Genomic DNA, 12,696 nt, shown 5'->3' with positions numbered 1-12,696 from the left:
GCATAACGGAAACATTCAAGGTGGAGGTGGGACTCCATCAGGGATCAACTCTGAGCCCTTTCTTGTTTTCAGTGCTGATGGACAGGCTGACAGATGAGGTTTGACACGAATCTCCATGGACCATGATGTTTTCAGATGACATTGTGATCTTCAGTGAGAGCAGGGAACAGGTTGAGGATCTAGAGAGGTGGAGGTATGCTCTGGAAAGTAGAGGAATGAAGGTTAGTCGCAGTGTGTGAATGAGAGGAACCAAGGTGAGGCTACAGGGAGTGGAGATCAAGAAGATGTTTTGGAGAGAAGGTCAGAGAAGCCAGACTGAGATGTTTGGGTCATGTACAGAGGAGGGATAGTGAATATATTGGTAGACGGATACTGGAATCGGAGCTGCCAGGGAAGAGGTCTCGAGGAAGACCAAAGAGAAGATTCATGGACGTAGTGAGAGAGGATATGAAGATAGTTGGTGTGAGAGAAGAGGATGCAGAGAATAGGGTTGGATGGAGAAGGTTGATTCGCTGTGGTGACCCCTGAAGGGAGATGGAGAAGAAGGACGAGAAGAGGTGTACGTCTCTCTATAATTATCATTTGAGTTGTGTCTCCTTCCCACAGTGCCTGTGTCTCCATGGTAACCCCTAGGTGTCCTACCGTCAGAATCGTGTAGTTTCCCGGCCAGAAGTCACCGTGAGCCGTCACTTCTCCGGTGACCGGGTCGATCTCGAACCTCTCGTCCTGGTTGTCCTGCAGCTGGTAGACCACGGCAGCGTTCGGGCCCTCAGCGTCGTCGTCACGGGCGACCACGCGGCACACCCGCCGCTTGCCGGTGCGGCGCCGCTGCATGGGCAGCTTGACCTGGAAGAATTTGTTGCCGAAGGCGGGCCAGTTGTCGTTGGCGTCCAGGACCTTCACCGCGACGGTGGCGGTGGAACGCAGGGACGGAGAGCCGTTATCGGAAACGATGACCTGCAATTCAAAAAAAAATGTCACGAATTGTTTGGAACGCAAGTCAGAAATACATCCCATTGTTTAGTGGGCAAGACCAATCAAACATGGGAGGGAAGGTTATGTGACTGGTCATGAATCGTTGACAAGAAAGAACACAGTGTCATCAGCATACATGGATACCCACCATTGTTTTTTACAGAATATAGTTTGATAAATTGCTTGCGTTGTGAGGTTTTCTTGTTTGATCATGGATGTATGCTAGCAGGGTGAGCTAAGCGATAATGCTAATGCTTCCTTGTGGCCTAAATTTGGAATTACAAGCAAAAATTTGGGTCATGTGGTGTGTAAAAAAAGGGAAAATCTAGACTTTGATTGAGAAAAAAAAAGAATGGCTTTTTCGGTGGATAAAATCCCAATTCTAGAGACTAGATGACATTGTTTCCACGCGTCAGGTAGCAGTGAGCTAAACCAAGAGGACAGTTCTTACATTCTTGCCTGCCATCAAACCAAATTCTTGGCAACTTTCATTTTAATCACAGAACCGTTTTCATAGTTGGAGACTCTGCCAACTACTTGATAAATAAAACTAATAAAATTACCTAATGATTCATAATAATAATAATAATAATAGTTATAACTATATAACTAAAACAATTATAAATCCATTTTTTTTTAAATGTGTGACGCTAACATCCGCAGGTGTGAGGCTAATGGCTACTGGTTTGAGTCGCTGACGATCATAATAATAATAGTAGTAATAGCAATGATAATGAAATATGAAATAGAAAAATTATCTCCCTTCTCCTTTCTCCTTTTCATTTTTTTACACGCTCGCTATTTGGTAGACTTAGTATTTCTAAATAATTTAAAAAAATATGAAGCTAATGGCTTGGGCTCTGAAGAAAAAGGCTGTGGGTTTGATCCTCTCTGACGAGCCGCCGCCATGAAGGCGTCTATTTAGGGTGGCATCAAATGTTGAGCAAATAAAACCCGTCCTATTGGATTCCCACTTGCTTTAACAACCTTTTTCGTGAATTCGCCTGTTTTATCTATGGCTCATAAAAAACAAGAAACACAGTTAAAAAGAAAAGAACTTTATCGACAGCCAAGAACCGGGCAGGTTTGTTTTCCTGAGGAAGTGTTTTCTCAGTGCCTCACCTCGATGCTGTGCTCCGCTTTCTCCTCGCGATCCAGCGCCGAGAGAGTGCTGATAACACCTGCATGTACGCGCCATTTGGACACACACACACACACACACACACACACACACACACACACACACACACAAACAGAGAATCAATGTCGTTAATGCGGGGTTCCCCCATAGAGAATGTGCTAATTGCTTCTGAAACAAAAACACACACAGATATTGTGTGTGTGTTGATGGACCGTTAGTGTGTGTGTGTGTGTGTGTGCGTGCGCAAATGTACGTCTGTGTGTGTGTGTCGGTGTGTGTGTGTGTCCAACTGGCTGATACACCAAAACAAACACGTGTTTTTTTTCATTTATGGATGTTGCCGAAGCCAGTTGCTGTGTGTGTGTGTGTGTGTGTGTGTGTGTGTGTGTGTGTGTGTGTGTGTGTGTGTGTGTGTGTGTGTGTGTATCCTCCTTTGTATTTCACTGCATGGATTAGGGGATGTTTTTTTCCACCTCAATAAAGCTGAACTCGTGGGTGGTGATGGTGATGTAGGAGCAGGTGTTAGCGGCGGCGAAGTGTTTCTCCTGGAGGATCCAGAGATGTTCCTCCTCCTCCTCCTCATTCTCGGCGGAGATGAAGGTCCAGGAACACAATCAGTGGCGTCACGCTCAAGGGATTATAAGCTGCATTTTGGACTCTGGCCTTCACGAAGAGCAAGGTTTTGGGGGGGTTCTCTTCAGGTTCTCCATCTTCATACGTCCGTCCACTGGAACTTGTTTCCATGTACTCCTGCCTTGGTTCTCTCAAGGTTTTCCATATTCCCACAAAAGTCCACAGTTTCTAACTTTTTAAGCGTTGTTTATTTGCCTCTAACCTCACTGGACCTTCGCACTCTGAAGTGTCCTCCATGTTATTCTGGGTTCTTTCCAGGTTCTTTGTCTTCCTACCGAAGTCCAGAATCAGTCATCGATTTCATGAAGGACTCTCATTGGATGTTACCCTGTGATTGACAGGCGACCCCACCTCTGGGTCCGCCCCCTCCCTCACACTGAGCAGGACCAGCCTTCGGCTTGGATGAGTGATGGGACTACCTGACGGATCAATGTCATCACCGATCACTGATCAATCAATGTCCGGAAGCAATAACTCGTAGTTTAACTCCTGGTTTCCATGACGAAACCGAGCCAACGCTCGTTTGGATTATCCAAGTATGACGCTTGAGGTTCTCGCAGCGATAACAGTAGCAATGATAGTTCCGATCACGAAATTTACTTTTATTGGGTAAAACAAACAAACTACTTCACTTCCGGCAGCCAATCAGAGAGGTCGCTACTTGTGGAGATGGCGTTGGCATGACTGCTGCATTATGCATAATCCTCGTGGTTTGGCAGGTTATCCCAGAAAGTGTTAGTTACCACAGAACGTTGGCAGGAGAACCCGTGATGGAAACAAACCGAGAAACAAACAGAAATTGGTGGGGGGGGTTGATTTCCTGCCATGATTAGAAATGGCTATAGTTATGGCTAAAGTTGTAAGAAATTTTTGATTTGAAATATCATTAAAAATGACAAAATAAAATAAAATAAAATAAAAAATTGGATTTAAATTAAATTTGCTATACTAGCCGAAAGAATTAATTTTGTAGAAATGTATTACACAGGATTCTCATAATTTCAAATACAAGATAATAAAATAAAGAAAATGGAAATATGTTGAATGAATGTTACATTGTAAACAGCCCTAATATTTGCGTATAGTATTTTTAAAATGATTTAATTTTTGTGATCCAAAGATCTTTAAAAATAAAGGGACACAAAAGGGATATTTAAAGGAATAAAAAAATGGGGAAAAAAGTCAAAATCTGAAAGAATGCAATTTTATTTTATTTTATTTTTTTCCTCCTTTAACTTTGTCGGTCCATCTTTAGAATTAGCTCTAATGGTTTGGTGGGGTCGGACGCCGCAGGGACAATAAAAAAAGGTCAGGTGTGAAGCGGTCCGATAAGAGACGGATGAGTGCACGGTCTTTATCTCCTTTCACGTGAAGCCCCCCGAGCCAGAAACAAACCACTTTCATCCGTCTATTTATTTTTCCAACGCTGCGTTTCTTCAATGGCGAGGTCGGGGGGAGGAAGTTCAACCGAGCCGCCACGTGCGGACGTTAGCCCCCACAGTTCCGCGGCTTGTTTTGACATTTCTGTGACGCTTTGGGACAGAACGAGTAAAGTGGTTTAAAGAGGGGACATTGGGGCCCCCAGGGGGGCCGTCGACCCGTTCATAAAATATATAAATAAAAATAAAAAGCTCATACCGACTCATTAACCTCGCCACGTGTCTCTCTCATAAAAAATAAATAGATAAAAAATACATCAATGAGAAGAAGCAACGTGACAAGGGGGAAAAATAAACAAAAATAGAGCCGTTGACCTCGCGGCTAACGTGTGACATGCTAACACCCATCTAGAATATCGCTAGTGGATGGTAAACGCTAGATCACATTCACCCATTCACACACCGTTGCATAGTAGCATTCTAATGCACATGGTACATTGCCCGAATTGTCTGATTTTATGAAAGAGAATGCCAGCGTGCAGCCAAATGAGTCTTCATTAACCACAGCTGCTTGCTAGGAAAAAAAACACTATGCAAATACTGAATGAGATGAATCATTAAAAGGAGATAGCAGCATGCTAACATACAGCTAGCATTTATTTACAAGCGTATCACCCAAGCATAGTCAAGTAGAAAAACATCAGACAGCTCACAGAACTGAAGTAGAGCTTTCTCTAGCACATGTTTACATGTAGCACATGTTTACTAAAGCATATTGAAACGCATTGTCAAGTAAAATGACAACAGATAGCTCATGGAAACAAAGTAAAGCTTTTTTATTAAGCCACACGCTAATGCAAGCTAACATTAACTATAGTGTCTTGGTGACATGGTCTAATAGGGACAACATAGCCAGAGCCTAGCATCTGGGCTAACTGAGGTTTGCTTGCTAATTATCAATCTAATGTCAAGCCAAGTGTCTTAATTTACTACTTTGGTATCATGCTAACATACAAAGGTGATGGATAGGGGGTCAAAACAGGTCGCAGTTGCTAACCGATTTAGGTGTCAGTTTACTGAGGCTGCTTGCTAGCATACACCTAACACCGACTGAAGCAAAGTGCAAAACCTTGGAGGCGAATGTAGAGCTAGCATTTACTAGAATACCGTATGTGAAGCCTTCTGCAGTAGCATTAAAACTTAATATTTCCCCTTGACATTAAAAAAGACAGCTTCCTTATTATGGAGAAGCAACTATGCCATCAACAAATGAGGTTGATGGCCCCCCTGGTCCCTCCACTAGTAGCATATAGCCTCTTAAATTATTGTATTAAACTACGGCGACCGCACACTGGCAGGTCCACGATCCACCCCTGGTTTATAGTCATTGCAAAATACATTTTGGCTGAGTTTTTAATGTTATGCTTCATAAGCACCTTATTACTATTCATGCATGTTATAACTAGGTAATTACAGGGGTTAATTGTTTTATTACACAATTGTAAACAGATGGGCACGTGTTTTAACAACCAAAAACAACCTTGTAGGCGCTTATAAAGAAACAACAATATTTATTTGTGTTTTATATTTATTCTACGAAATTATTCCGTTATCCTCAATTGATATCATTAATATCGGCACTGACGGTTAGCCTATACTCAGTGTTCTTAGTAGCTAATAACTGTGTAATAAAGGTGAAACTCCTGCAGTCATGAATCCAAGTGTTTCCTTGAGTGCAGGAGTAGCTCCCAAATAAAAAATGCATGCTAATCGAGTCACTTGCGCAAATGACTGTGCTGAAACAAAACCCTCTGAAGGGAGCATTAATGAGCCCAATTTGTCACTAATTACCGGGGCAAATTGTTCAAAAGCGAATCCATCTAGCGGCAGCGCCGAGCCCTGTCATTATCCAATAAACATTTGACTCCCACATGGTGAAAATATGAAAGCTCCCGGTGTTTTAGCTGCTAATCGTGTGTTATGATTGCAGCAGGGGGCCTGAATTGGGTACAGAAAGCATTGAGACGAGCACTCACTGTGATGCAATACTAAGCTATCACACAGCTAGCATGAGTTTACATGCTAGTGAAGCAGGGGTTCTCATTGCTGCATGGACTATGGGAAGATGATATCGGCTAGCTTGTTAGTTTGATGGGACGTTAGCTTAGCGGTTAGCTTACTAGAAGCTCCTTTACACTCCATGAGAGTTCAAAAACAAACATGGCGGCAGTGAAAGGGGATGGCGGCGTGGTAAACAACGACATTCGGTGAGGCCATTGAATGCATGACAACATGCAGACGGAGGATTGTCTTTATCAATTGGGAAATGGATGCCGAATGCCACTTCCTGTATTTCCATGTGCCAATGATTTCAAAAGCTTCTGCCATTTTTCAAACTGTATTACCGTTTTGATATTCAACACTGCCCCCCCCGTGATCTCTGATGGTACTACCCGGGTTAGCTTCCAGGAATCGGGCTAGGATGAGTGCATGAACATACGCCCGTCATGCGTAGGACGTAAAATTAGCCTTCAGGGCGAAAATCTAAGGTAGCTAACAAGCAGTCAGTGCTGCGTAAATGTCACGACGACGACCCCAACAGCCATGGGGCTTTAAAATGTCTAATTATCATCCTGGTGCTAAGTCCGGATTGTCTATTATCAACCTGCAGCCTCGCTAACAAAAAGAAACAATAATTGAGACTGTGCCTTGAATGATTCATTGTGATTTCAGGTCATATTCTTTGGAATCCAACGCTCCTGGTTTCGCTGCTGAGTCACATGGAGCGTTCGAGTGCAGGCTCGCTCTCCTCGGGAAGATTCAAAAAGAAAGCCGCCCCTCGGCCGTGAATCACTTTTCGACGTGTCGGAGCATGAAGCTCCGGCGGTAGCATTGCCAGGGACAACTGCGGGTCCCGGTTTTCTGATGCTAAGCCTCAAGAACATGCAGTTCTGGGCGGCAACACGGTTCCAAAACCACCGTCGTTCCCACGGAAGCGTTTTTTCAAAGGAGAATGTTGTTTGTAGACTCTCAAGACATTTGTTTGGTCCAGAGCCGAGCTTTGATTGTTAGCGCGGTTAGCAATAGCAGCTAGCAAGCAGTAGTGGATAAGAACTGAAGGCTAGCCAAGTGACCAGGGACACGGCTGCAAGATCTAAATATTTTGTTTTAGTTTTAAAATGTGAATTAATTATTAGTAGATTAATGAATCAATTTATCTATTTAATTTTTGCTTGTGACATTCCCTCTCCATGCTTTATGGTTTCTCCATTCTCCATGTTCTCTGGGTTCTCTTGAGGTTCTCCGCCTCGTTCCCACAGTCCAAAAACAATCAGCAGGTTCATTTAAGACTCTTTGATTGACAGGCGATCCCGTGATTGACGGGTTAAACCCTGGTTCTCGACCAAATCACAGCTGGGCCTGCGGTGTACTTTTCAAATCACTGAATGGATATAAAATAAAATAGAGGAAATGAAGAAGCTCTGACTCCTGGGCAGCAAATTCATGAATCTCATATCAGTGAACTGCTCCCATAAAAAAAACATGGCGGACATTCTGTAAACATCAACATAGGGGAAAAGGCCCCTATGTTGATGTTCCAGCTGAGTTTGACCAAATCAGAAGTACAACAAGGAAGACACATCAGAAGCACGGAGGACCATCAGACCGCTAACATGTCATAATGATGCTACGCACCACCACAACACCTTGCTACGGTGCCATGCAGTGCTTGCATATTTTACGCTACGATACAGTGCACTTATTTTTCGTTATGGTCCTACCTATCTGACAATATTGTGCTACAATACTGTGCCATGATGCAGCTACTGCGCTAATGTATTATGATAAGCTACAGAGCGATATTTCACTATAGCGCCGTGATGCAGCGCTATTATACATCATATGCTACCGTGCTACAATGCACACTGGTTTACTTCATTCGTGACTGCGCTACAGTACTGCACTGAGATACAACCTGTGGTCCTGTGCTACAATATTTCTGACGCTACTGCACCACGATGCTGCGCTACATACCTCAACTGCTAATACTCTACTGTACGGCACAATCATATTTCACTACCATGCTGTGTGCTACGATACTTCACTATGGTACTGTGCAATAATACTGTACTTGTTCACCACAGTACTGTGTTAACACCATGTGATATGATGCAGCGCTATCATTCTTTACTGTGCTATGATACAGCACAGTTATATTTTTCTATGATATTGTGATATGATGCTGTCTGACAGTACAGATATAGAGTTATCATTGAGTGCTACTAAACTTCTCACTACAGTATGGCAGTACTGCACTATGATACAACATGATTATGTTTCACCACAGCAGTGTTTCCCAACCTTTTTTGAGCCACGGCACATATTTTACATCAGAAAAATCACACGGCACACCACCAAATAAATATGTCAAAAACATTTTTTAACAAATTAGAATGAAACCGTAGTCTCAATTTACTCAGTGTGATATCTAATATATCTAATATCTGTAGATTCATCAAGTTGCAATGCAAATTTCCCACTGATGTGCAACTTTTCCAGAACACTTTTTTCAATGTCTGAAGACGTGTCATTAATATGTTGGAAACGGTATTATTTGAGAGAACTCTGGCTATTTCTTTATCGACGCCAGAGCTGAGCTTTTCTTCTACAATGATTTTGCCGGCAGGTAGTATTAATGTTTTGCTACGGTGTGTTGCTGTTTGGATTTGGAAATGAGTTCAGCAACTTTATAGCAGCTTTCACTGCTTTCTCACTCGTCTTGGTAGTTTTCAACAATGCTGCCTGTTTGTTTACGCAGATACAAGTACTTTTAATTTTAAAAATGTATCACGCAAAGTGTCATTAATCACTCTGATACACAGATGCACAGGTTAATTCACTACCTGTTGCCATCGAATGGACGGCTGCCAACATAGACATAGGAAGACACATTATTTGCCTTGGATAAATAATTTTTGGACCAATCAGGTGAAAGTGGGCATTTTTCCACGGCACACCTGATAATCTCTCACGGCACACTAATGTGCACAGTGGTTGGGAAACACTGCACTACAGTACTGTGTTACAATACTGTCGGACCAGAATGCAGTGCAGTTGTATTACCGTACTGCATTATGAAACGGCAGTTATTTGTTGGATGCTGTCCAACAGCACTTCCCTATGAAACTGTTCACAGGGCCATTAATGCAGCGCTAATACACTGCTACAGTACAGCATATATGTACTTAACTCGTTCTGTGCTATGCGGTTTGCTACGGCACTGGGAGAGAATATTACGTTACATTATTGCGCTATGATACTTCACCACTGTGGTTCCGTGCTTTAATACTGCGCTATATTACACCGCTATAAGGCTTCACTACAGTACTGTGCTACCCTAATGCGCTGTGATACAGCGCCATTATAATTTGTGATAGTACTTAGGTACATTATTGCATGATGAAATGCGCTATGCTACTGTTCTGCTGAGCTTAACAAAGGGTAAACAGCAAAAGCACCTTGAGAAGTCGAACAACTTGCTGTGATACAGTGATTTTGTGGTTTGCTCTTTAAGAAGCGAGGCAAGATCAGGTTTGAGATTAAAACACCCCTTGAAACTTACAAAACAAGTGCCATGGTAATTACAGAAATATAAACATGTGCAGGTGCACACACGCGTACATGGGCGCAAACACACACACACATGCACACATACACAGACAATGCATGCATATCTATTCCCTTTTTTTTCAAATACAACAATGAAAAAAATGACAGAAAAAAAAAAAAAAAAAGTAGAACAAAGTTTATTGCTGACGCTCAAACCAGCCGAGACTTGACAGGCAGTGAGACTTGACTTGACACGAGCTAAGAATGCCATGCAAAAGGACACACACATTTAAAGAAAGCATTTTGGACATATTCAAACAGATTAATCGCGCGTGTGTGTGTGTGTGTGTGAGCAGGTCGGCGTTCCTCAAATACACCTGCCTTATGCAAATGAAAGCCAAGTTTTGTGCAAAAGAAGCCTTTGCCGTCAATCAGGGAGGAAGACAGAGACCTGTAGCGGCTCGCCGCTACGCTACGTCAAACTCATTTGACTGAAAACTTCAAAAGACGGCGACATGGGCGGAGCCTGCGGCGGCAAGGGGAGTTGGGGGGGGGGGGGTTCGGCGGCGAGTTCCAACCCCCAGCTTGGAGCGGGGGGGGGGACGCCGGGCTCTGAACATCGCCAGAGCCACTTTTTCTGCAACCGTGGAAGAAGTGGCTCAGCAAGGACGACTCTCTGCATTGCTACTTGTCACTAACAGGTGTCCTAGCTGGGAAATTGAAAGTGTGTGTGTGTGTGTGTGTGTGTGTGTGTGAGAAATGGGGGGGTAAATCAAAATGTAAATTAAGCCACAAGGAGATGTTGCAGCTTGTATTTCTGTCACGACGACTTGTAAAACAACGCGCGCCAACATAATTACATACGCGACCCCCCACTCCTGTTAAAAGCCTCGATGACAACTTTTGCCGCTCCGCTAAAAGGGTAAAAAAGAAAAAAAAAGAAAACTCCCGCAGAGCCGGATTCATCAAATGGTTCTGTGGCCTGCTGCGGATAAGGGGTGTGTAAGTGTGTGTGTGTGTGTGTGATAAAGGACGACGGCGTGCATGCGTCTGTTAGGTAGGTCCCGCTCTGTTGTCCCGGGAAGGAGCAGAGATAAATCTGCAATGATTAAAACTGCATTTTTATTTCCAATGCATTTAGGGGCCGTTAAATCACATTGCTGTCATTTTTTATCTTTTTGGAAGATTCCATTCACAGCAGGGTGATACCATTAGTGAATTTAAGTTTATTAATGCAACCTCGTTGATCTTTGCAGCGGTTGACGCTTGCGCCTCACCGCGAGTTGGATTCCCACAGGGAGGCCTTTCTGTGGTATGTTGATATGAACGTTTTGTATTCTCGTCCAATCAAATCGTAGAGCTGGTGTGTCCAACCCAGCGTTCTCCAAGGATTGCCGCATGGCAATGAATAAAAACCCAGCTGCAGCATGTTAGCCATGATGCTAACCACATCGCTACTTTGTCACTAAACACTTGGCTACCTCTCTACCCTCAGATCAGTTGGCATAACTTTGGAGCGATCCAGACTGAGGGGAACATTGATTTCTTTTACACACCGTCTCAAAGAGCCACGCTATCGCCCGCCGTATCAGTGATTGTGGGTCTTATCTCCCCATAAGGATCAGTTTTGGCGTCGCTCTCAAATGCTCCAGGCATTCTTGGCTGTGACTTCACAGGATAACATCACATCACACGCCTGGAACAAAACAAAACACGAGGTGCAGGAGACGTTCTTCATCGTCCGTTGCACAACTCGACGGCAACCCAATGCAGGTATCCTGCTCTGGTGGACGGAGCCCGGATGAAGCGGTCGCTAGAACGGCCTCTGCTACTGTTTTGCGGCAGATAACCCTCCCGCTACGATGGTTACCTGTTTTGGGGTCGATGTTGAAGAGCGTCTGGTGGGATTCCGGCATCTGGAAGGAGAGCTTGCCCTGGGATGAGGCGTCGACGTCGGAAGCGGACACCTGGACGACGGACTTGACCGTGGCGATGTTCTCTGGCACGGACGCGAAATACACGGGCTGGGAAAGCTCGGGGGCGTTGTCGTTGACATCCAGCACCTCCAGGAACACATGTGTCCAGGAGGCCAGCGGCTCAGTCCCCATGTCGGTGACGTAGACCGTGAGCCAGTAGTGAGGAACCTTCTCGCGGTCCAACGTCTCCATTGTGCGAATCACACCTGAGCAACAGAATCAGATTATTACAAGCTAGGAACTAGTTAGCTTTGAGTTTGACCGACAGGTGCACAGACAAATTAGCTTGTGCTCCCTGAAGCTTCTGGGACGTTTGGAAATGAGGTTCCTGTGTAAGTACCCTCCTGAGGGGCCTTAAATTCTGAGAATCCTGGGGCGGTGGCAGGAGTTCAGAACGGCTAGATTTATTTCTCCGAGCCTCTATTTATGACAGAGAACTCTATTTGCCCTGATTTTATCTAGGGGGCCCCCCGAGTACCGCGGTGGGCTAATGGAATGCACCGCTTTTTGTTCGAGAGGACACAACACTTCCTCCGCAAAACGATAAGATGATGGAGGAGGGAAAAAAAAAACAGACACGGAATGCCGTTTTCAAGCCGAACGGTACGTCCGTATAGAGGAGCGAAGATGAGGAGCAGGCTCATCTGCCTCCCAGGAAAACAGCAACTTCCTTGTTTTACAGCGGATTTTAAATCATTCCTGACACTCGGCTTTTGGGTGGGGAGACTCCCTGATGATGGAAACTGTGCTTACATCTGACCTTTGACCTGGTCCGGTCCTCCCTCCCGCAGGCTCCTGTTGTTTTCCTATTCACTGAACGATGGTTTTATCGGTTTGGAAGCCTCTGTCAAGTCAGTTTTCCTCGGGAGTCACAGTCAGGAAGAGTCAGTACTGGTTTAAGACAGATGGTGTGGCTAGTTGAGGACGGAAGTCAAGGCGAGGTTGGGACAGGGCATGGCTAGTCAGGGTCAACGGAAGTGAT

The 12,696-nt window shown here is 44.3% G+C and overlaps 1 protein-coding gene across 1 annotated transcript in view; it reads right to left on the bottom strand.

Annotated features, from left to right (window-relative positions):
- fat2 (FAT atypical cadherin 2) overlaps positions 1 to 12,696 on the bottom strand; it is a 73,414-nt gene that overhangs the window by 56,687 nt on the left and 4,031 nt on the right. The window contains exons 2-4 of the mRNA XM_086178832.1: positions 11,609 to 11,920; positions 2,098 to 2,156; positions 643 to 957 (exon numbers count right to left, since the gene is read on the bottom strand). Coding sequence (XP_086034958.1) covers positions 643 to 957; positions 2,098 to 2,156; positions 11,609 to 11,920 — 686 coding nt within the window. The remainder of the gene's footprint in view (positions 1 to 642; positions 958 to 2,097; positions 2,157 to 11,608; positions 11,921 to 12,696) is intronic.

This window comes from Fistularia commersonii, chromosome 31, assembly GCF_037954325.1.
Source record: "Fistularia commersonii isolate RoL2024-O1a breed Wild chromosome 31, RoL_Fcom_v1.0, whole genome shotgun sequence".
In the NCBI taxonomy this organism is placed as follows: domain Eukaryota; kingdom Metazoa; phylum Chordata; class Actinopteri; order Syngnathiformes; family Fistulariidae; genus Fistularia; species Fistularia commersonii.
The sequence above is the reverse complement of the archived record's forward strand: the minus strand, read 5'-3'. Positions and strand labels throughout refer to the sequence as shown.